At 52.9% G+C, this 25,232-nt stretch overlaps 2 protein-coding genes across 8 annotated transcripts in view; both read left to right on the forward strand.

Annotated features, from left to right (window-relative positions):
- LOC100972053 (uncharacterized) lies at nucleotides 1-24,071 on the forward strand. The gene is given in 4 exon segments (XM_014343300.4): nucleotides 1-377; nucleotides 380-422; nucleotides 424-458; nucleotides 461-24,071. Coding segments are annotated over 4 exon segments (882 nt in total). The 5' UTR covers nucleotides 1-139; the 3' UTR covers nucleotides 1,027-24,071.
- POLR2F (RNA polymerase II, I and III subunit F) overlaps nucleotides 1-25,232 on the forward strand; it is an 87,936-nt gene that overhangs the window by 30,770 nt on the left and 31,934 nt on the right. The window lies entirely within an intron of this gene.

Below are 25,232 nucleotides of genomic sequence, written 5' to 3' on the forward strand. Positions count from 1 at the left end.
ACTCATCCTTCCACCCCTCAGTTCCTCCTCTTTGAGGAAAGGACCTCCCCGCTCTCTGCTGTGTCTGTGACTGGCCTGAGACCCGCCTGGGGCAGGAGGGGTGGTTGTGGAGGGAAAGAGCCCAGAGTTAGGAGGTGGAATGTGGGGTCCCACAGCTGCCCCCTCTCTAACTCCCTGCTTCCTCCTTTGCCCTCCTTGGTCCAGCTGTGCCAGGATGGGGGTGGGGGTAGCAGTGGGCACGCTCTGTCTGCAGGAAGCCACGCTAGACAGAAGGGGCCACTCCCTCTCTCTCGCCCTTGTCCCCGCACAGACACTGCCTTCCTCTCAGGGCTGTGCTGGGCTTTTTGCTGAGCAGTGTTGGGTGAGGCAGGTGGGCCTGCAGGGGGGTGGGAAGGGCTGTCAGATGACCAGTGCTGTGTGTGTGGTTGGGGCCCCTGCTGCGAACACATCCCTGCCATCCCATCCATCCCCTCCATCCCATCCCAGGCCCTGGGAACCCAGTGTTCTCCAGCAGGCAAGGGTGAAGGACCCACAGTCATTCCTGAAGAGCAGGGAGCTTGGAGAGGGGAGGGATCCTGGCTGAAGACACCTGGGCCTCTGCCCCAGCAGGACAACAGGAGGGCCAGTGTCACCTTCTCCTCCTTTCCCTGCTGGGGGTGGCAGGGGTCCCTTTACCCCCTCATTCTTGACCCTTCTTCAGGGATGCTTGTGACCTCCTTACCCCACCCCCCATCACCTCTCCGTCCTGAAGTGAGGGTTTGTCACCGTCCATGGCAAGGTGTGGTGTCTGGTAGGCTCTATGACCTGCCCTCTCTCAGGGTGTTTATTCTGCAGCAGAGAGGGGTCTGCGGTCTGAGTGTAATGGTGGAAATCCAGGCTTCCTTCCATGGCCCAAGGAGGCCTTTCCAGAGCAACAGGGTTTTCCTGGGACTCGGCCTGGCTTTTGTTAAGGCAGGTCCCGGATTTACTCAGAAGATGGGCCCCAGAGAGGAGGAGAGGAAAGGAATACCTGTCAGTCAAACGTGAAGCCCACTGATGACACTGCCTGGCAGAGCTGCCTCCGGTCAGCAGTGACCCTTCACCCCCCAGCTCCCAAGTCCTCTTCCTGAGGGAGCTGGTCCGGCTTTATGGAAGGCTCCGCCTGTGTTCCCCACCCTGGGTCCCTGGTCCCTCACATGTCACGTGGGGCGATGGTCACCCTCCCTCCCTGCCTGCCCTGCAGGATACACTGAGATGAAGGTCAGGAAATCTGCTGGCTGCAGAGCCAGGGGCCATGCAGAAGTGAGGGATGGTCTGGTCAAGTTGAGGCTCTGCCCCAGCCTCAGTTTCCCCACACAGGCATGAGACTGTCTTCCTGACTTTCAGAGGACAGGGCTGAGATGGGATGAGGGAACACAGGGAAAGCGTTTAGCACCTCTGAGTGCTGTGTGGATGCGACCTGGGGGGTCCTGGCCATCCACTATTTAATTCTATCTGGACTGTGCACCCTCCTACCTCCAGTTTCCCTGCGGGGGCCTTTCACAGGGCCTGGCTTGCGGATACGGGGTTTGGCGTAGGGCAGTGCTTCTCAAATGGGAAGGCACACTGAGATTCTTCAGGTTGGGGTGGGGCCTGAGGTTCTGCATTTCTAATCAGTTGCCTAGGCTGGCTCTAATTCTTGTTGAATTTAGAATCACTTGTGGAGTTAAGAAAAACATAGTGGGCCTTGGTTGGGTGCGGTGGCTCACACCTGTAATCCCAGCACTTTGGGAGGCCAAGGTGGGCAGATCATGAGGTCGAGAGATTGAGACCATCCTGGCCAACATGGTGAAACCTTGTCTCTACTAAAAAAAAAAAAAAAAAAAAAAAAATTAGCTGGGCATGGTGGCAGGCGCCTGTAATCCCAGCTACTTGGGAGGCTGAGGCAGGAGAATCGCTTGAACCCGGGAGGCGGAGGTTGCAGTGAGCTGAGATTGCACCATTGCACTACAGCCTGGGCAAAAAGAGCGAAACTCTGTCTCAGAAAAAAAAAAAAAAGAAAAAGAAAAAAAGAAAAACATACTGAGCCAGGCGTGGTGACTCATTCCTGTAATCCCAGCACTTTGGGAGGCCGAGGCGGGCAGATCAACTGAGGGCAGGAGTTCGAGACCAGCCTGGCCAACATGGTGAAACCCCATGTCTACTAAAAATACAAAAATTAACTGGGCATGGTGGCACGCACCTGTAAGCCCAGCTACGTGGGAGCCTGAGGCAGGAGAATCACTTGAACTCAAGAGGCAGAGGTTGCAGTGAGGCGAGATCGCACCACTGCACTGCAGCCTGGGTGACAGAGTAAGACTCTGTCTCATAAAAACAAACAACAACAACAACAACAACAACAACAACAACAAAAAACATACTGGAGCCTAGATCCCACCCCAGAGTGGTTGATTCTGAATTTCTGAGGCTGAGGTACAAGCATAAAGTTCCCTGGGAGGTCTTCACAGAGTCTCTGGATCCCTGAGGCTGTGAATGACCCCCTTCCAGAGCCAAAATCACCAGGGATGGAGGAGGGGTCTTGGACCCACCAGCCAGGCAGGTTATACTGGGGTATCCGGAGAGCTTTGGGGTGTGGCAGGGGAGGGCCTATGCACTGGGAAGGTGGAGGGCTGACGGGCACAGGTTAGTGGTCGAGGGCAGCGTAGTGACAGACAGAAGCTACCCTGCGGGTCTTCAGCCGAGTCTGAGTACGCTGGGGTGGCTGTGGGAGCTCCCCTGAGCGTTTTCTAGGCCACCTCCACCTTTGGATAAGGCTGTGTCATCCTCAGTCTCGGATGTAGTGGAAAGTGACTTGAAGTCAAGAAATCCTGCAACTAGTACCCAAGGGGCCTTAGGCAGATCATGCTATTAACCTCTCAGGACTCAGCTTTTGCATATGTACGATGTTGATAATCTTATGCACCCTTGATATCCCCAAGTGATGAGAGAATTATATAAGAATACACACACACATCTCCCCTACCTAGCACAGTGACTGCTCAATAAATGTGAGTCAGAGGAAATCATTTAGCTATTAGGCCAGCACTGGGAGGTGTGGAGGATGCTCACCTCAGGTCAAGTGCACAAGTATTAACCGAGCAGCCACCACGGCCTCACAGTCAGGAGTTTATCATTTGCCTTTTGAATCCTAATGTCAGACCAGGTGGCATTCCTGCTTGGGATGACAAGCTCCTCTGTCATGGGTGGGCCTCCTCTGCCATGCCCCTTAACAGCGCAGGCGACACTCTAGGGCCTCCCCAGGTGCCGGCTCAGCTGTGAGGGCTCCTGTCATCGGACTTCATCCTCCCAACAACCCTCTGAGTAGATGCTATTATTCTCATTTTAGGGAGGAAACTGAGGCACAAAGCGATTCAGTGACAGGCCTGAGCTCGCCCAGCAAATGATGACAGGGTGTGGACTGGGACCTGTGGTTGGTCCCAGCCCAGCCTCTGACCACTCTGCTCTATTGCCCCTAGGCTGCAAGTGCAGCTGCAGGTGGGCCTGCTCCTGCCTCCTCTCCTTGCCTGGGCCTTTGGGCCTGCTCCGTCTTCCCCTGGAGCGCTGTCCTCCCTCTGCCTGCTGGCGGTCTAGGCACTGCTGCAGCCCCACTGAGAGGTCCTCTTCCAGGACACACCTTGGGCACCTTGGTTGGAATTCTTTTCCCTATGACTTTCCCTCAGAGGAGGAGACACCTTCAGATGTGCTCTGCCTCCTTACTGAACAGCCTGGAGGACAGGCCAGTCTCCAGTTCCTATTGGGAGCCCCTGAGGCCATGCTCAGCCTCGGCTCACCTTCCCTGAGCCGAGTTGCTGTCAGAGTTCCAAGGAGGAAAAGACCAGGGAGGCTGGAGCGGGCAGGAGTGGCTTCCTGGAGGCAGAGGGTCTGAGCTCTGGGGGAGGAGGATGGCATTCCATGGCCTGTCCCAACGGGGGCTCTTGCCCCTCCCTGTTTCTGGTGCAAGCAGAGGGTCTCGGACCCAGGCCAGCAAGGCAGCTCCCGGGGTTGGAATCTTCCTTCGCTCCCAACTCCATCCTTTCTGGAAACCAGGAAGCTGGGGCCAGTGTCCAGCACTGCCTCTGGCAGCCTGGCCTCTGCTCTCTTCTGAGAAGCCTTCAGAGAAGTTGACTGCCCATTCCTGCCATCTGTCCCCAGCTGCTGGAACGCCCTTCCTGGCGTCTGCCCTGAGCCTCTCCAGCTGCTGGGAACTTCTGTGAATGTGTCCTCTGTGCAGGGCACTGGGCCAGGAGCTGGGACTGGGAGGTGAGAGAGACCAGACCTTGGCTTTGAGGAGCTGAGGGTTTGATGGGAGAGACCGATGTAGAAACCTGGAACCTGGCACAGCCAAACAGGCAGCTGGAGCTGGGCCTCTGGACCCCAAGAGCTGGGGTCAAGACCCAATGGCTGTGGAGGCCCTGTGTTGCCTTGGCAACCTTCTTCCCTCTCTGGGCCTCAGTTTCCCCATCTGTAAAATGTAAAATCAGCAGGCTAGCTGATCTCTGAGAGTGTTTCCATATTTGATAACCCATGAATTGTATTTCAAAACAAGAGGCCCGTGCCTGATCCAGTGTTTGCAAGGTGATGCCTCAGACCCTTGGTGTTCCTCAGGACACTGATAGGCATCTCTTGAAAGACATTTGGGAAACACTGCTTTCTGCTTCCTCTTTTTAGAGATGTAAGGGTGGGACGTGGTGGTTCACGCCTGTAATCCCAGTACTTTGGGAGGCCAAGGTGGGAGGATTGCTTGAGTCCAGGAGCTGGAGACCAGCCTGGACAACATAGTGAGACCCCCGTTTCCATTGTTATTATTATTATTATTATTATTATTATTACTATTATTATTTGAGACTGGCTCTGTTGCCCAGGCTGGAGTGCAGTGGCGTGATCTGGGCTCACTGCCACCTCCACCTTCTGTGCCCAAGCAATTCTCCTCCCTCAGCCTCCTGAGTAGGTGGGACACTACCGGCGCATGCCACCATGCCCGGCTAATTTTTTGTATTTTTAGTAGAGACGGGGTTTCACCATGTTGGCAAGGCTGGTCTTGAACTCCTGACCTCAGGTGATTTGCCTGCCTCAGCCTCCCAAAGTGCTGGGATTACAGGTGTGAGCCACTGCGCCTGGCCACCATTATTTAAAAAAAATTTTTTTTAAACTGTTTAAGTAAAAGAGATGCATTGCCTCTAAGCATGCTAAAAGTTCTAAATTCTGCAGTTAAAAACTGCTCTTTAAAATATTTAATATGAATCTTCAATTTATTATTCTATTATTTTTACCACCTATTAACATCTTGTAGAGTTTTTGATGGAAACCAGTTTCACCCTGTTCTGGAGAGGACATAGTTGCCTGAGGTGGACGTGGAGGCACCATGGCCCCTGAGTGAGATGTGCATGTTCCTTACTTTGGGGTCACCCTGCCTTGGTTTCCAACTCCGTTCAGACCTGTTTGACGTGTACCAGGTGACTGACTACTCAGTGTCAGGCCAGGGAAGCAGCTGAATAGAATATGGCACTGACCCCCAGTTCCCTGTGTTCCCATGCCTTCAGAGTTCTCATTGTCTTGCATTGTCCCTGCTGGGGTGTGGACTTGAGGGCTGGGTCCTTCCCGCCTCCTCCGTGGTGCCTGTTACATAGGAGTAACGTCAGCAGATGAAGGGCTTGCATGGAAGAGAATGTGTGCAGGCAGCATGTGGGGAAGGAATGCGCATGCGCTCCTGAGTTAGACAGTCCAGGTTTAAAAAAACATTGTTAGAGATGGTGTCTCAAACTCTTGGGCTCAAGTGATCCTTCCACCTCACCCTCCTGAGTAGCTGGGACTATAGGTGTGTGCCACCATGCCTGGCTCTAGCTCCAGGTTTGAATCCTGACACCTCCATTTATTAGCTGTGTGTCCTTGGCAAATGAATTAAGGTCTCCGAGTCTCAGCTTCCTTCCAGGTTGTGGTGAGGATTAAAGCAGATAATGTATGTAAACACTTAAGACAGGGTCTGGCACATGACGGAACCCAGTAAATGGTAGCTATTGTTACCAGCAGCTTGGGGATCTGCCGCCAAGGTGGCTGTTGGTTGACCTTGGGTTTAGAGTAGTCATTGCTGCTGCTTTTTTTTTTTTTCTAGACAGAGTCTCACTCTTTCACTCTGTTGCCTAGGCTTGAGTGCAGTGGTGTGGTCTTGGCTCACTGCAACATTTGGCTCCCAGGTTCAAGCAATTCTCCTGCCTCAGCCTCCCGAGTAGCTGGGATTACAAGTGCACATCGCCATGCTTTGCTAATTTTTATACTTTCAGCAGAGACGGATGGGGTTTCACCATGTTGCCCAGGCTGGTCTCAAACTCCAGACCTCAGGTGATTCGCCCGCCTCGGCCTCCCAAAGTGCTGGGATTACAGGTGTGAGCCACCGTGCCCGCCCCCCGGCTAATTTTTATATTAGTTATTGCTTCTTATCCTGTCAAAATGCTGTCATCAGATGTTCCCCGTCTGCTCCCAGTCACCACAGAGGCTGCAGAGCCAGGGCCGATGGCCATCCATGGAACCAAAGCAGAAGGGGAAGCAAGTGACTGAGCTCACATGACTGTTTAGTCATGGAACTGGACATGTCTGCTGTGACATTTTGTTCCCGGGGTTCCTGGGGACCTACCCTAGGCAAGCTCCTGCTGTCTGTGGGGTAAATAAAGAGGGGTGAGTGTGCCCCTTGTCTTTAGGGAGCTTGTTCATTCATACATGTCTAGACACTAGGCAACATGGTGCAGACATGCATGAGGATTAAGAGAGTGGGGAAGGTGGAGGGAAGGAAGAGAGGGGGCAGAGGGGACCTTTATGAGATGGGTCCATTGGTGTTGTCCCTGGAGCGGAAAAGAGCTGTCTGTAAATATGGTCTGAGCAGGGTGGGCTGCACATGGCTCATGAGACCTTTGTCCTTTCACCACTGGCAGGCAGCTGGCAGCTTGGGGGAAGGGGCTTGTCAAGGTTGCCCAGCTTAGGAACTGACAACGGGACCAAGTCTTCTCATTCCAGATTCCTTGTCATTTTCCTCTGTGATCTAGGCCACTGCCCCAGACCAGGGCTGGGCAGGAAGGGAGCTCAGCCCACCCATCTTCCTGCTCTCACCCGGTTTACTGCTGTCCCTTAAAGGTAAAAATGGGGTGATCCAGTCAGAATTTAGTGTTTGTCTGAGCTTGAAGGATCCTCCTCGCCGACATAAGGTTTCCTTATTCTTCGCTGATGTCACTTGTTAATGAAAATGGGAGCCGAGTGATGATGAGCTGAGCTGGGGATCCAGAGACCAGAGTTCAAGGCTGGCCCTTGCCCCATTTACCAGTGAGATTGGGATAAGCTAAGTAACCTTCCCATGCCTCAATCTCCTGTCTGTAAAATGAGAATCACGATACCTGCCATGTCACAAGGATAAAAAGGGCCGGGCACAGTGACTCACGACTGTAATCCCAGCACTTTGGGAGGCCGAGGCAGGTGGATCACGAGGTCAGGAGATCGAGACCATCCTGGCTAACACGGTGAAACCCCGTCTCTACTAAAAATACAAAAAATTAGCTGGGCATGGTGGCAGGCGCCTGTAGTCCCAGCTACTCAGGAGGCTGAGGCAGGAGAATGGCGTGAACCCGGGAGGCGGAGCTTGCAGTGAGCTGAGATCGCGCCACTGCACTCCAGCCTGGGCAACAGAGCAAGACTCCGTCTCAAAAAAAAAAAAAAAAAAAAGAAGTAAGGAATGGCAAGTGCTCAGCCTAGCACCTTTGACAAAAACAAGACCTAGTAGTTGCCTCTTTCAGTCATTTCAACTGCCAGTTAATGCCCCGCATTTTCCAGGTGGGATGGCTTATGTCTTGGCTATAATCAAGCCCGGGAAAACCTCTTCCCTTTCTAGGGTGCAGAGTTGAGCTTACTGAGATCACAACAGGGAACCCAGGCACAGCCCTGGGGTGTGTTCACATGTCAGGGGCTTCCGTTCACACAGGAAGTATAATATTTGCTAGGCTGCCAGGCTGAGGGCCTCACACACACGCACCCCAGCTCACCTTCAGCTGTGTGTGCTTCACTGTGAGCAGGTGTTATTTTGCTTTGTGTTGTTTTTGAGACAGGGTCTCACTCTGTGGCCCAGGATGGAGTGCAGGGGTGCCATCACGGCTCACTGCAGCTTCTACTTCCCGGGCTTAATCGATCCCCCACCTCAGCCTTCCAAGTAGCTGGTACCACAGGCACCAGCCACCACGCCTGGCTATTATTTATTTATTTATTTATTTTTGAGACGGAGTCTCTCTCTGTCGCCCAGGCTGGAGTGCAGTGGAGTGATCTCGGCTCACTGCAAGCTCCGCCACCCGGGTTCATGCCATTCTCCTGTCTCAGCCTCCTGAGTAGCTGGGACTACAGGTGCCCACCACCATGCCTGGCTAATTTTTTGTATTTTTAATAAAGACGGGGTTTCACCGTGGTCTCGAGCTCCTGACCTCGTGATCCGCCCGCCTTGGCCTCCCAAGGTGCTGGGATTACAGGCGTGAGCCACTGCACCCGGCCAATTTTTGTATTTTTTTGTAGAGACAGGGTTTCACGATGTTACCCAAGCTGGTCTCATTGAACTCCTGAGCTCAAGCTATCCTCCCGCCTTGGCCTCCCAAAGTGCTGGGATTATAGGTGTGTGCCACCTGCACAGGTGTTTTATATTTACCTCACCTCTCTACCAGGTGGCAAATTGAGACATCAGAGAGTTTAGGGCTTAGAACCCAGAGTTGAAATCACAGTGACTGCTTTGGCAGGTGCAATGGGAGGAGCTGCTCCCGACTCTGCCAAGGTCCCAGCTCCTGCTGTGTGATCTTGGGGAAGCCAGCCACCCTCTCTGGCACACTCTCCATCAGTGCATTGAGGGAGCTGGCCTCTGACATCTATCAGATTTGCTATCAGGGGCTTTAGGGCTCTACTGAGACAGGCCCACATTTGCTTTTGTTTCCCACCTTTTGTCCCCCAAGTGCTCGGGGTTGGACATGTGAGCACACAGCAGATGCTCAATAAGTGCTTGCTGAACCTCAGTGATCAGAGAGATAGCTTGGCAGGTCTGTCTCCTGGGTGTGTCATTCCCTTAGCACTGCGTGGGGAGTCCCCTCACATCCTTTCCTGCTGGGGGACCTCCTCCTGGGGGATCACCTAAAGCTCATGTCTACAGAGACGCCTCTCTCGACCCTCCACTACCAGCTGTTTTCTCTGACAGCACCTGGCCTTTTCCTTTATAGCACTCATTGCAATTTATGATCACATATTTATTGGCGGATTAGTTGTTCATTGTCTGTCTTCCTCACAAGGATGTCTACTTCATGAGGGCAGCTTCCTAAGTCCTCAGTGATCAACTGAGTGCCTGAATGAATGAATGAGTGGTGAGGACAGAATGGGGGGTAAAAAGCTGGGAGAGGCAGGTACAGTGGCTCACACCTGTAGTCCCAGCACTTTATGAGGCTAAGGCTGGTGGATCGCTTGAGCCCAGGAGTTGAAGACCACCCTGGGCAACCCCCTTTCTACCTTGTTATCATGGCGAAACCCCATCTCTACTAAAAATTAAAAAAAAAAATCAGCTGGGTGTGGTGGTGTGTGCCTGTAGTCCCAGCTACTCGGGAAGCTGAGTGAGAGAATCACCTGAGCCTGGGAAGTTGAGTCTGAGAAGTGAGTCATGATCGTGGCACTGCACTCTATCCTGGGCAACAGGAGTGAGACCCTGTCTCAAAAAAAAAAGAGCGAGGAGGAGGCTGAGGGTTAGATGAGGCTGTCCAGGGCCTCTCACTGATGGAGGTGGTCGTGACTCCTAGTCCAGTGCTCTTCCTTCTTCTGGAGCAGGGACACCCTGGGGGACCAGGCTGGGTTTAATGGGCAGCCAAGCCCCTGAGGACCTAGGGAAGAGGAGGAGGGGATGGGGGATCTGAGCCAGCTCCACCCCTTCCCCCAGCAGGCAGGAAGGACAGGGCAGATCTGTCAGCTTCAGATACCACTGCCCCAGGGGACCCAGCCCTGAGCCCAGGGAGGCAGGGAAAGAGGGGGGGACAGGAAGCACCCGGGTCTTCCCCTCCTCCCTTTTGCCCCACCCTCCGCCCCCATCTCTGGCGAGAGAGCTCACAGCCCCAGGCCTTGGCACTGGGGGGACAAGGGCGGGGCAGTGGGGGACAGAAATCCAGTTCTGGGCAAATCCCTTCCTCTCCCTCATTTGGTTTCTGGCCTCAAATTGGGGACTGCCCTGGCAGCCCCTGGAGAGCTTGGCTGGGGCCTTGAGGCAGGAGGGATGGAGTGAGAGGGAGAGGGCACTGCCCACTTACACCCTTCCTGTGTGCCCAGCCCTGTGCAGACCTAGCTGCAGTGTCACTCGACAGGAGGAGGAGCCCTGGGCGGGACCTGGGAGGCCTCACTGAAAGGCTGGGCTCTGTCAATAATTGCTGTGTGACCTTGGGTGGGGCACAGCCCCTCTCTGGCCACTGTCATTCTCCTCATCTGCCAATGTGGTCCAAACCTGGGGCCAAAGAACACAAGCCCTTGGGGAGTTTTAAAAGACTAATTCCCAGGCCCCATTCTGAGTGGTAGATTTGGGTGGGACATCTGTATGTTTAAATCTCCGCTGCGATTACGACGCACCTGGTGGAGGCACTACTGCCATAGATGGTCTAAGGGCCTCTCCCCAGCCTTGAAACTCCCACCCCTAGGGCAGGCCACCCCACTCCTGTGTCCTACTCGGGAAGGCAAGGGCCTCAGTGGCTGGCTGCATCCTTTGGGGTGCCAGCTGGGACACAGGTGGCAGGCCGTAGGGAGCAGGGTGCTGCCTGGGGAGGGTGTGTGCTGTGGACCTGCCAGGAACAAACACAGAGGGGCCTGGGAGGGCCCTGAGCTTCCCAGCCGGAGTCTCCCCTCCATCCCCTCCTCTGAAGGCCTCTTCCCCCTGACCTTTCTCCCTTCTTTTCCACTTCGGCCTCCACCTTGTTTCTCTGTCCATTGCTCCCTCCTTCTCCTCTTTCTGTCCCCAGCCTCCTCTCTCTGGGAAGCTTTTTAATTTTGACCCCACATCCCACAGTTGGTTGCTCCTGCCTCTTGGTGTCCTTCCTGTCCTGGCCCTCCTGCCCTGGCTCCCTGTCTCTCTCCGGCCCTGTCTCTATCTCTCCCTGTTTTTCTCTCCCTGATGCGTTCTCTCCCTCCCTCCCTCCATGAATTTCTCTGTCTCTGTCCTGTGCCACCTCTCATCTGCCCTGCCTCTGTAAATGTGGGGAGGACCCTGGGAAAATGACAGAGATGGGGAGAGCTGACAAGTTAGAGAAACCAAGGCTTGTGGCAACCCGCAGTCTTCCCCACCTGGCTCCAGCCTACCTTCCCCAGGCCACCCGGCTCTGTCCCCTGCATGCCCTGGGTCACCCTGCCCCTCCCTCGTGCCTGTGCCCAGCTCCGCATCTCCCTCTTCCCATTTCCAGCTTCCCTGACACTGCCCCGGGGCCCTTTCTCTGGCTGTCCCAGGGACCTCACCTCTTGTGAGCCCACAGCTCACTGTCTGTCGAGGGGGGACAGGCAGGAGGTAAGGATGCGTCCGAGCCTCCCTGGGACACGACCCTCACAGAGTCATGGAGTGCAGGATTTGTACCATCTCCTGGCGCGAGAGCCAGGGTTGCTCAGATTGATGGAAGAGCAGGTGTTTGTGTCCCCTTCCGGTGAGAGCTTTCCAGCGCCCAGAGAGCCAAGACGGCTTGTGGAATTGGGGAAGAGGCAGGGAGAGGGTGGGAAGTGGGAGTGGAGGGGTATGTTCTTCCCCTCCCGGGGCCTCAGTTTCTCCTCACAAGCTCTTCCCTCTCTCTCATTGTCTAAGCCTTTCCCTTCCCGCCTCTGGTGCGATTGGGGGTGGGGCAGGGGCAGGGAATGAGGGGATGCTGGGCTTTTACTCAACAGAGCAATTTATCCTGTGATCAAAAGAGGCCATGGCCGCCTCATCTCTCCTCAGAGACCTGCCCTGACAGGTGTTGTCCTGCCTCCAGTCCGTGTTAACCCCCTCAAGGCCAGGGCCGGGCCGAGGGTCTGAGCCTTCCATCTGCCCCTTGAAGGGGCCTCCCTGGGGTCCAGAGACATCAGGCTGGCCCTGGGGAGGCTGTGGACCCTGGGCCTCACACTTACATCTGGACAGGCCTTCTGACTTCCAGGGCCTGGTGAGAACCTCAGGTGAAGAGTTGCTGTCAGGCTCCCTGGGCAGGTTGGGGTGGTCCTGCTGTCCCACCCTGGGGACTTTATTCCAGGGGCTGTGGGCTGGAAGGAGCCCCTGTTCCTTCCAGACTCCCTCTCTGCACCCTCCCTACTGCTGGCCCTGTGGCCCTGGGCGTGGGATGTGCAGAGGACCGGCCAGGAGAAGGGTTAAGTCAGGGACTCTTGGGATGGCTTTGGCCACGGCCATTCCTCCGAGAGAAGAGAACAAGGGGCCCATTCTGTGTGTGGGAATTAATAGCAAAGAGTCATCTGGGGTGTCACTCAAGCACTGATCGACTCCCAGAGGAATGTGAGAGGGAGAGAGAGAGGGAGAGGAGAGGAGAGGAGAGGTGTGGTGGGGGCTGAGACGGAGATGTCAAAGGCAGGGCATTAGGGTCTGGCTGGTACAGGAGCCCGCCCTGGTAGGAGGACCCGCCGCCCCAAGATGGGTCCTGCTTTTCACCACAGATGCGCCCCCGTCCCTACACAGGATGAAGACCCCCTCCTGTCATTCCCTCACCCAGGGCCTCCCCCTTCTGTCTTCCCTCATTCCCAGACGGCCGTACCCTCTACCCCGAGGTGGGCCTGCTGGGCAGCTGGCCCTGAGTTCCTGGGCTCTCCCAGTCTGCCCCCATCTTTGCTGAGAGATCCAGGTGCTCCTTGTGGGAAATGCCCTGGGGATGGTGCTGTGGAGTGCCAGCCTGGGGTCCTGAGTTGTACCCTCTGTCCCAGGATCCAGGAGCCCCACTTGCCTGGCTCCAGGCCCAGTTCAGACACATTTCTACCGGGTGGCTGCAGGCACCTTTGGCTGCCTGCGTGTGGGGATGCTGGAGCTTGTCAGCCATCACAGGGGGCTCAGCCTTCCTCATCTGCTCAGGCCCCTGTGGCAGCCTCAGCCTGGCCTGTGGGTGAGGACCAGCAGGCCTCCTGACATCTGAATGTCACACCCTAAGGAAGGCCTTGGTGAGGCTCCAGGAGGCCTAGGAGGGTGTGGTGCTCTCCTGCTCCAGTTGTGGGGCTGAGTCAGAATCCTCCCAGGTCATCTGCCCCTGGGTGTCCTGACACCCCTTCCCCTCCCCAGGGCCTCAGGCTGGCCACCGAGCCGAAATGAGCCTAGACTCTGTGGGATGCAGAGGCAGTGGGGTGCGGAGGATGAGGGCTTTGGGGCAGTCAGAGCAGGGTGCCCCACTCCTTGGCCCTGTGACCTGGGCAGAGCTCCTTTGTCTCTCTGAGCCCCGGGGTTTCCTCTTGAAAATGGGTCATGTCATAACTGGCAGGTTCAGAGGTAAGAGAATGTAACAGGTGTCAAGTGCCCGACACAATAGCCAACCACTGTGTGTTGTTATTTTTATTGTGATGATTATTGTTATTGGAGGGCTGGGCAGCCTCCACTACCCTTGGGCTGGAAGGCACACTGTGCACACCATTTGACTGCCTGGATCTGCACCTGGCAGCCTGTGCCCGCTCGGCGAATTGCAGGGATCCCAGCGCTGTTCCTCCTCAGCTGTGGTTTTGGCGAGGGTGAGCTTATTGGCCCCCAGACCTCCTGTGTGCCAGCGTCATTTCCATATCTGGTGACTCATCCTGCTGGTCCTGCCGGAACATGATGCCTCCCCTGACGGCATGGTGCAGGCACAGTGTGTGCAGCCACTGGCCTCGGTTCCTCCCCTGGGAGTTGGCCACCTGCGCCCCCACGGTAGACTCTGGCATGCTAAAGCCTGAAGGGAGCTTAGCGGTTGTCCAGCCGGACCTTCTTATTGTACTGACAGGGAGCTGAGGTCTAGAAAAGAGAGGGCCTTTCTGGGGCACTGTGGAGTAAACAGAGTTGGCAGGCTCTTCTACATTGGGCTAGGAGTCTGGACTCCTGGGTTCTTGCCCAAACTTGGATGCTAGGGGCCAAGTGGGCTGGGGAAATTCCTTACTCATAGCTGGGGTGGGGAGAGGACACATGGAGAAAGAAGGTGGAGCCTTTTGCAAACTAAAGTGCTTTCCAAATATGGGGGGTTATCAGGAGGGTGGCTTTGGGCCCCTCGAGATGGTGCTGACCCTGTGTTCCTCTGCAGTCTGTGCAGGGCACTAGGGTGGTTGGTGTCACCAGCCCAGGGGCTGCTGGACACAGGCCCCACCCAGAGGAATAAGCCAACACCATTGAGGAGGGGCAGCCCAGGGCTCCCTGCCTGGCTTTGGAGGTGTAAGGTGTTTGAAATAACATTCTCCAACATGCTCAAAGTGAAACCAGCTTCCTTTGGGAACATATGGAGACCACAGGCACTTCACAGGGGCTGATGAGGACCCACCAACTCTGCTGTGGGCTCTGTCCCTGCCCTCGGAGCTCATAGCCTGGTGACCTTGGCATTCATTATTTTCATTCCAGTTCTCAGCACAGCGCTTGGCACATAGTAGGAACTCAGGAAGTGTTTATGGGATGGAATGGGGTGATGATGTTGAGGCAAGATGAAGGGTATGAACGGAGATGACATCTGCGTCTTGCCTGGAAGCAGAGGGTAGGAAAAGGAGCAAGTAAGGAGTGGTGGCTGGCATGGGTGCAGCACCACTGAGAGGAGGGGTTGAGAGAGGTTAGAGAAGGACTGGAGTCAACACTCCTGAGAGCCCTTCTTTGCCCTGTGGCCTCTTACTTGCAAGCTAGTTCCCCTCTCTCAGCCTCAGTTTCCTAATCTGTAAAACAGGGATAATAGAATTTATTCATGAGTTGTTGCAAGGCTCAAGAACGGTAACGCATGGGCCATGGCAGGCTCTCGACCGTGCCTGCTGGACACCCAGTGTGTTGTGAACAGAGATCTTTAGAGAGAACAGATAAAAATTACAGAAGTATCTTATAGAGACACAGTTGACAGATACAGAAATAATGTGAGTTGCATCATATTAGATTCAGAGAGATTAAAGATAGATTTTTAGGGGAATTTACGAATTTATTCATTTTGGGGACACAGAGAGCGATGAGCACTGGGATGGAGATAGTGAACGCCTGACATTGGAGGCTCCTGGACTATAGAGTTGCTTTGTTTGTTTTTTGGATGGAGTCTCATTCTGTTGCCCAGGCTGGAGTGCTGTGGTGTAATGTCGGCTCACTGCAACCTCTGCCTCCCAGGTTCAAGCGATTCTCCTGCCTCAGCCTCCTGAGTAGCTGGGATTACAGGCATGTACCACTATGCCTGACTAATTTTTGTATTTTTAGTAGAGATGGGGTTTCACCATGTTGGCCAGGCTGGTCTCCATCTCCTGACCTCAAGTGATCTGCCCGCTTAGGCCTCTCCAAGTGCTGGGATTACAAATGTGAGCCACCTTGCCTGGCCAAGTGGTTTTTTTTGGATGGAGTCTCACTCTGGTGCCCAGACTGGAGTGCAGTGGCATGATCTTGGCTCACTGCAACCTCTGCCTCCTGGGCTCAAGCAATTCTCCCACTTCTGCCTCCTGAGTAGCTGGGATTACAGGCACCTGCCACCATGCCTGTATTTTGTAAAAATACGAAAATACAAATTTTTGTATTTTTAGTAGAGACCAGGTTTCGCCATGTTGGTCAGGCTGGTCCCAAACTCCTGACCTTGGGTGATCCATCCACCTCAGCCTCTCAAAGTGCTAGGATTACATGCGTGAGCCAGCACACCTGGGCTTTTTTTTTTTTAATTTATTTTTTTCCCCAAACTTGGACAAAGCATATCACTTACAGACTTTTTATTGGGCCACAAAAATGCTTAAGAACTAAAGAAGAAAACTCCAGCTCCAAAGTATACAAAAATAGCAACAGAGAAATTATTCAAAATTTTAAATGAAAAATAAAAAAGACTCTTTAAAACTTGTTTATAGCCAACCAGTTCTATGTAGCATGTGACGTGGGTACATTTCAACATGCTTGATGCAATGTGGGGTCAATGGGACCCACAAGAGTCTTATAAAGTGTCCAGGGCACTGCAACCTCCGCCTCCCAGGCTCAAGCAATTCTCCCACCTCCCAGCTGAGTAGCTGGGATTACAGGCACCTGCCACCATGCCCGGCTAATTTTTGTATTTCTAGTAGAGACTGGGTTTCACCATGTTGGCTGGGGCCATGGGGCTGGGGTTGCTCAGCAAAGTCAGCTGTGTCTGGGGGCAACTGAGAAGGGCTTCCCGGTGGAGGTGATGTTTGGGTGCAACCTTACAGAGAGAGAAGGGATTGAATAGAGGGGAAAATGGCCTGATGGTGACTTTTGAGTCTTTTTTTTTGAGACGGAGTCTTGCTCTATCACCCAGGCTGGAGTGCAGTGGCGCCATCTCAGCTCACTGCAAGCTCCGCCTCCTGGGTTCACGCCATTCTCCTGCCTCAGCCTCCCGAGTAGCTGGGATTACAGGCACCTGCCACCAGGCCCGGCTAATTTTTTATATTTTTAGTAGAGACGGGGTTTCACCGTGTTAGCCAGAATGGTCTCGATCTCCTGACCTCGTGATCTGCTTGCCTCAGCCTCTCAAAGTGCTAGGATTACAGATGTGAGCCACCGCGCCCGGCCAACTTTTGAGTCTTGAGGTAAAGGGAGATGTGTGAGCAAAGGTTCAGAGAAGGGAAAGCACATGGAGAATTAGGGAGAAAGGCGAGATACTTGGCATGCAAGATACTTTGGAATTAGGATGTGGAGAACAGGGGAGGGGTTAGGGTAACTCTAGAAAGTTTGGTAGAGGCTTATGTACCAGGCTTGGACTTTATCCTAAGGACAGTCAGGAACCATGAGCGAGACAGAGTCTTGCTCTGTTGCCCAGGCTGGAGTGCAGTGGCGTGATCTCGGCTCACCACAACCTCCGCCTCCCGGGTTCGAGAGATTCTCCCGCCTCAGCCTCCTGAGTAGCTGGAATTACAGGTGCGTGTCGCCACACCTGGCTAACTTTTGTATTTTCAGTAAGGATGGGGTTTCACCAAGTTGGCCAGGCTGGTCTTGAACGCCTGACCTCAAGTGATCCGCCCACCTCGGCCTCCCAAAGTGCTGGGATTACAGGAGTGAGCCACTGCACCCGGCTGGGAGATAGTTTAAGAAGGGTGAGGAGAGTGGTGGTGACACAGTCAGCCTATTTTTTTTTTTTCTTTTTGAGACGGAGTCTCACTCTTGTCACCACTGGAGTGCAGTGGTATGATCTCGGCTTACTGCAACCTTTGCATCTCAGGTTCAAGCGATTCTCACACCTCAGCCTCCCAAGTAGCTGGGATTACTGGTGCGCGCCACCATGCCCAGCTAATTTTTGTATTTTTATTAGAGATAGGGTTTCACCATGTTGGCCAGGCTGGTCTCGAACCCCTGACCTCAGGTGATTCACCTGCCTCAGCCTCCCAAAGTGCTGGGATTACAGGCGTGAGCCACTGTGCCCAGAACAGTCAGCCTTTTTTCCCCGAGTTCACTCTCAAAGCATTGTGGCAGCTGCATGGTTGATGGGGAAGGGAGGGAGGTGCTGGAGAGTGGAGGCCGGAGACCCACTAGGAGATTAGGAGACTGTTTTGTTTTTTAGATGGGGTGTCGCTGTGTTGCCCAGGCTGGAGTGCAGTGGCGTGACATAGCTCGTTGCAGCCTCAAGCTCCTCAGCTAAAAAAATCCTCCTGCCTCAGTCTCCAGAGTAGCTTGGACTACAGGCATGCACCTCTGTGTCTGGCTAATTTTTATTCTTTTGTAGAGATGCGGGGGTCTCACTATATTGCTCAGGCTGGTCTAGAACTCCTGGCCTCAAGTGACCCTCCCACCTGCCTGAGATCCTGATGGCATAAGCCACCACACCTGGCCAGAGGCTGGAGTGTTAACACCGGTGAAAAATGATGATAACCTGTATTAGGATGGGTCGTAGGGAGGGAAGAAGAGGAGAGATTTGAGAACAAGTCAGGCAGTGGCTGGAGTGAAGGACATTGGAAATAGGTGGTAATAACACCCTTGCCACTTCCTGAGCGCTCACTGTGGGCCAGGTGCTTTCTACCTATAAGACATGCATATCTACTCGCTGAGTTCTCATGACTGCCAGAATGGAGCAAGAGATGGCAGGCAGGCCTGATTTAACTGGAATCTGCAGAATCCATACATGCCCTGCAGTTAAAAACCACTGGCTAACTTGATTACCTCTGTAAGAAAACAATAAATAAATAAAACCCAGTGTCAAAAACCGCATGATAGGCTGGCCGCATTGGTTCATGCCTGTAATCCTAATACTTTGGGGGGCCAAGTCGGGCAGATCACTTGAGGCCAGGAGCTCGACACCAGTCTGGCCAAGATGGTGAAACCCCATCTCTACTAAAAATACAAAATTAGCCTGGTGTTGTGGCGCACACCTGTAATCCCAGCTACTTGGGAGGCTGAGGCAGGAGAATCACTTGAACCTGGGAGGTAGAGGTTGCGGTGAGCTGAGATTGGGCCATTGCACTCTAGCCTGGGCAAAAAGAGTGAAACTCCGTCTCAAAAAACAAAACAAAACTATGTGATACATATTTGTTGCTGGCAAATTAGAAAATATAGAAAAACAAGAAGAAAGGCCGGGAGCCATTGGTTTTTAACTGCAGGGCATGTATGGATTCTGCAGATTCCATTTAAATCAGGCCTGCCTGCCATCTCTTGCTCCATACTGACAGTTATGAGAACTCAGCGAGTAGATATGCATGTCTTTTAGGTAGAAAGCACCTGGCCCACAGTGAGCACTCAGGAAGTGGTAGGGGTGTTATTACCACCTATTTCCAACGTCCTTCACTCCAGCCTCCCGAGTAGCTGGGACTACAGGTGTGTAACACCATGCCCAGCCAATTTTTGTTTTGTTTTAGTAGAGTCAGGGTTTCAGCATATTGGTCAGGCTGATGTCAAATTCCTGGCCTCAAGTGATCTGCCCACCTCGGCCTCCCAAAGGGTGGGATTACAGGCATGTGAGTCACCTCAAATGCCAGATTTAAGAGTTGGGAGTCCTAATGGGGAACCACAAAGGATTTCAGCTCAGGGGTGATGGAACCCTGTAGACCTTTAGCAAGCTCATCCTGGCCAGGTGGAGGAAAGACTGATAGCAGGAGAGCTGGTACTGGCCTGGGGGCCGGAGAGGAGAGCTCCCACCAGCAAAACATTACGATGAAAGGCAGTTGGTGATAGATCGGGTGTGCAGGAGCCAGGGTGAGGGATTGTCAGGCAAAATAGGAATGGAGGGGCGATGCAATCACGTAAAATGACAAGACCCAGAGCAGTACCCTCTGAGCGAGGTCTGCAGAGTGGGACCTCCTTGCGCTGTTTGTCACTGGTCCTCAGCAAGGTCAGAGATGAGTACAGAACTTAGACAAGTATAGTCTAGAAACTCCTGTAACAATTTGATGTGGCTGCCATTTCCAAGACTGTGATTCATTTTTAGTAATTGTTTTTTATTGTATGTTACAGAAGTATTGGTCTGCAAAGAATTGGTTTTTAAAAACCTTGGGCCAGATGTGGTGGCTCACGCTTGTAATCCCAACATTTTGGGAGGCCGAGGCAGGAGGACCACTTGAGGCCAGGAGTTCAAGACCAGCCTGGGCAACCTAGTGAGACACCATCTCTATTGAAAAAAAATATTAGCCAAGTGTGGTGGCCCATGCCTGTTGTCCTAGCTATTTGGGAGGATTGCTTGAACCCAGGAGGTAGAGGCTGCAGTGAGCCATGATGGCACCACTACATTCGAGACTGGGCAAGAGAGTGAGACCCCATCTCTAAAAAAATTTTTAAAAAATGGTTTGCTCTTCACTCCATTGAGCTGCAAAAACACTGGTCTAGATGGACTTTGGGACATACGGAGGGCAGCGAACCAGTGAGCGAGGCAGTGAGCAGGCATGTGGGTGGCTGTGCACACACCCCAGGGACCTGGGATTATTTCTGGAGTCAGAGTGATCATTGGGAGCTGACCACAGCCACCCAGCCCATAGCAAGGGCCACCCTCCAGCCGCTCACTCAGCAAATATTTAGCAGGCACATACTGTGTGCCAGGCCAGGCGCCGAGGCACATGTTGGGAAGACAGAGGAGACGAGGCAGGTTCATCCCTTCCTCTTGGAGCTGATACCTGCTCGCACTAGTCCCCAAGGGTCATTCCAGAAGGGAAACTTCAACGTGGCTCTGGGGAGGAGCGGGCAAGGGGAGCAAGGAGCAGCTTTTCCATCCTACCTGGTCCATTGCTCCCACAGACCCCCCAGGAAGGGCCTGGCTTGGGGAGGCAGCAACGGGGGAAAGACAGGGAACAGAACTTGGGTCAGCAACCATGGCCCCAGCTCTGTCACCTCTGTTTATGCCATTGTCCTGGGGAGCCTGTCGTCTCTGAGCTCCAGCTTCCACATCTGCATGGTGGGGATCCTGGGGTCCTCCTGCCTCACCCAACAGAGGTCTGGATTAGAAGGAGCTTGGGAGAGGACAGTGGGCTGACTTGTGATCACAGTCCAAGTTTCCAGAGTGCACCCTGCATCTGTCTTCTTGTAGAGCTTCTGGAAGCCACAGGTGCACACATCTGAAAGGAACTTGGAATTTACTAGTATGGGTACTCCATTTTACAGGGAATTGAGCTGAGAGGCCTGGAGGGAGACAGATGTGGCTAAGGTTGCCCGTGGTGAGCTGCAGAGTGGGAACATGAACCTAGACCCCCAACTGGACATCTGGCACCCTGAAAGCCTGAGGGAAGGGCCCTCCCAGAGTGCCGTGAAAATCTGGATGACAGAGACCATGTCTCCGGCAGGCCCCCAGCCCCTTCTTCACTAGGTCTCCTGATAGCAGCCACCCAGGACTGCCCAGGGTGGTGGGAACCTTTCAAGAAGGCAGAGGGAGAGTGGGCTCAGCCATAGGGCAGACCCTGAGGGGCTCACAGGGCATGAGGTGGCCCAGGCAGGCAGCAGTAGGGTGGCTGGCAGACAGAAGGGGGACTTAGCAGCAGAGACCCATGTCAGGGGGCAAGGTTCCAGACATGTGAGGGATGTGGCTAAGGTTGACCTGGAAAAAGGAATGCTGGGAGCCTGGGAGGTGGAAGGACACTGGAGGAGCTGGCGGTGGACAGAGCGGGGCCACCCCCATGCCTCCAAGACCCGCTTTCACGTCTGCAAAATGAGATGGAAAGCCATGCCTCCCAGGGCTCCTGGTGGCTGGCAGGTGACAGAGAGGGCACCGTGGGCCTCCAGTTCTTCCCGAGTCCCCCAGGGCCTTGCCTGGGCCCATCAGCAGCAGCAGGCCCTCCGCAAAGACTTGCTGAATTAACAAATGCCTGAGGGAGGGAGAGGGGAACTCACACTAGTTGTGGTCATGGTAGATTTCTGTCCTGAAGAATGGGGAATTACAGCGTTGCTGGGCTCCCTGTGATGGGGCAGCAGGACTGAGGCCTGCGCGAGTGAGTATAGACGCTGTGGTCTGTGTGCAGCCCACTTGCCTTCAGAGCTCTGCCACGGCAGGCCCCCTTTAGCTCCTCTGTTGCTTTACAATAAACTCGCTGGGTGTGGTGGCTCACGCCTATAATCCTAGCACTTTGGGAGGCTGAGGCAGGTGGATCACCTGAGGTCAGGAGTTTGAGACCAGCCTGGCCAACATGGTGAAACCCCGTCTCTACTAAAAATACAAAAGTTAGCCGGGCGTGGTGGCACCTGCCTCTAATCCCAGCTACTCAGGAGACTGAGGCAGGAGAATCACTTGAACCCAGGAGGCAGAGGTGGCAGTGAGCAGAGATTGCACCACTGCACTCCAAACTGGGTGACAGAGAGAGTCTGTCTCAAAACAAAACAAAAAATTAAACATTAAAAAAGGCAGGCGCTGTGGCTCATGCCTGTAATCCCACCACTTTGAGAGCCCCAGGTGGGCGGATCATCTGAGGTCAGGAGTTCAAGACCAGGCTGGTCAACATGGTAAGACCCGGTCTCTACTACAAAAAATTAGCTGGGCGTGGTGGTGCACGCCTATAATCCCAGCTACTAGGGAGGCGGAGGCAGGAGAATCGCTTGAACCTGGGAGGTGGAGATTGCAGTGAGCCGAGATCATGCCACTGCACTCCAGCCTGGGTGACAGAGAGAGACTCTGTCTCAAAAAAAAAAACAACAAACAACAACAACAACAAAACATTAAAAAAGCCAGGCGCGGTGGCTCACGCCTGTACTCCCAGCACTTTGGGAGGCCGAGGCGGGTGGGTCATCTGAGGTCAGGAGTTCGAGACCAGGCTGGCCACATGGCGAGATCCCGTCTCTTCTACAAAAAATTAGCCAGGCTTGCGCCTGTAATCCCAGCTACTAGGGAGGCTGAGGTGGGAGAATCGCTTGAACCCAGGAGGCAGAGGTTGCAGTGAGCCGAGATTGCACCACTGCACTCCAGCCTGGGTGACAGAGTGAGATGCTGTCTCAAAAAAAAAAAAAAAAAGAAAAGAAAAAAAGCAGTGCATTAATTTTACATAGTATGATATGTGGGCAAGTGGAGCAGGGAAAGGGGTGTCAGGAGTAGAGGGGACAGTGATGGAGGGGCAGGCCCCTCTGAGAAGGTGGCATATGCATGAAGACCTGAAGTTGCACAGGCAGTTGGACATTTGGGTATCTGGGGAAGAACATTCCAGACAGAAGGAACAACCGTGCAGAGGCTGCAGGTGGGAGCATGGCCGGAGTGTTCTGAGGACAGCCAGGAGGCCGGTGCAGCTGGGACAGAGTGAGCGAGGGGGACAGAGAGGAAGAGATTCGAGGGACCACCAGATGGTCCCTGTGGCGACATGGGCTTGTACTCCAAGGGCAGTGGGGCTGCGGAGGGTTTCAGCAGAGCAGAGATGTGCCCTGATCTCTGTGTTCACAGGATTGCTGTCTACTCTGTTGAGAATGGCCCGAGGGGGTCAAAGCAGAAGCTGGGAGGCCAGGAAGGAGGCCCCTGAGGTATTTCAGAGGAGAGGCAATGGCGGGGGCCAGGGAGTTGGGGGTGGCCTGGCAGGCCACAGTGGCAGTGGTGAGAAGTACACAGTTTCCTGGTTGGGTTTGGTTTTCCTTTTTTAAAATTATGTTTTTGACAGCTTCTCTTAGGTACAGTTGACATACAATAAACTGCACATATTGAAAAGGTGCACTTGGATGAGTTTTGACACATGTATGCATCACACATGAAACTCTATCACCACAATCAAGTAAACAAGTACATCTACCATCCCCAAACTTTCCTCTTGCCCCTTTGTCATCCCTCCCTTCACCCCACCCTCTCCCTAGGCAACCACGTGCAGTCACTGTAGATTAATCTGTATTTTCTAGAATTTTATCTAAATGGAATCATACAGAAGGTACTCGTTTTTGTGTGTGGTCTGGCTTCTGTCACTCAGCATAATTGTTTTGAGATTTATCCATGTTGTTGTGTGTATCTGTAGTTTATCCTTTTTATTACAGAAGAATATGTCATTGTATGGCTAGACCATAATTTGTTTATCCCTTCACCTGTTGATAGACATTTGGGTTGTTTCCAGATTTGGGCTATTACAAATAAAGCTCCTATGAACATTCATGTACAAGTTGTGTGGACATATGCTTTCATTTCTTGTAGATAAATAGCCATGAGTGGAATGTCTGGGTCATGAGGTATGTATATTTAACTTTTAAAGAAATGATCAAGTCTGGGCGTGGTGGCTCATGCCTGTAATCCCAGCACTTTGAGAGGCCGAGGTGAGAGGATTACTTGGATCCAGAAGTTCAAGGCCAGCCTGGACAACATAGCAAGACTCCATCTCTATTAAAAGTAAAAATATTAACTAGATATTGCAGTGCACACCTGTAGTCCCAGCTACTCGGGAGGCTGAGGTGGGAGGCTTGATTGAACGCAGGAGTTTGAGGTTGCAGTGAGCTATGATTGCAGCACTGCACTCCAGCCTGGGCAACTGAGCAAGGCCTTGTCAAAAAAAAAAAAAAAAAAAGGAAAAGAAAGAGAGGAGAGAGAGAGAGAGAGAGAGAGAAAGGATCAAACTGTTTTCCAAATTAGCTGTACCATTTTACATTTCCAGCAGCAAGGTTTCAGAGTTCCAGTTCCTTCACCCTGAACAACACCTAGTCTGATCAGTTTTTAAAATTTTAGCCATTCTAATAAATATGTATATGTAATAAATATGTAGTAATAATTCCTTGTGTTTTTTTTTTTTTTTCCTTTGAGATGGAGTCTTGCTGTGTCACCCAGGCTGGAGTGCAGTGGCGCGATCTCGGCTCACTGCAACCTCCACCTCCCAGGTTCAAGCAATTCTCCTGCCTCAGCCTCCCAAGTAGCTGGAATTACAGGAGCACCCCACCATGCCCAGCTAATTTTTGTATTTTTATTAGAGACGGGGTTTCGCCATGCAGGCCAGGCTGGTCTCGAACTCCTGACTTCAGGTGATCCGCCTGTCTTGGCCTCCCAAAGTGCTGGGATAACAGGCGTGAGCCACTGCGCCCAGCCTTAATGGTGTCTTTTGAAGAGCAAAAGTTTTGAATTTTGAGGAAGTATAAGTTATCAATTGTTTTCTTTTATGAGTTGTGCATTTCATGTCATATCTAGGAAATCCTTGCCTAAGTTCCCAAATACTATCTCCTATATTTTCTTCTAAAAGTTTTATAGTTTTATATTTAACATTTGGGGCTATGATCTGTTTCTTTCTTTTTGAGACAGGGTCTTGTTTTGTTACTCAGGCTGGAGTGCAGTGGAATGATCACAGCTCACTACAGCCTCCATCTCCCAGGCTCAAGTGATCCTCCCACCTCAGCCTCCCGAGTAGCTGGGACTATAGGCATTCGCACCATGCCTAGCTAATTTTTGTATTTTTTTTTTTGTAGAGGCAAGGTTTTGCCATATTGCCCAGGCTGGTCTTGAACTCCTGGGCTCAAGTAATCCACCTGCTTTGGCCTCCCAAAGTGCTAGGATTACAGGTGTGAGCCACGGCACCCAGCCTTGTGATCTGTTTCGAGTTAGTTTTTAAAAATATGTTGTCAGATAAAGGTTATGGTTCTTTTTTTTTTTACACTTGCTTATTCAATTGTTTGAGTGCTATTTATTGAAAAGACTGTTCTTTCCCTATTGACTTGTCTCTTACACCTTAGTTGAAAATCAATTGACCACATGTGTGGGTCTATTCTTGGG

This window comes from Pan paniscus, chromosome 23 (assembly GCF_029289425.2).
Source record: "Pan paniscus chromosome 23, NHGRI_mPanPan1-v2.0_pri, whole genome shotgun sequence".
NCBI lineage: Eukaryota > Metazoa > Chordata > Mammalia > Primates > Hominidae > Pan > Pan paniscus.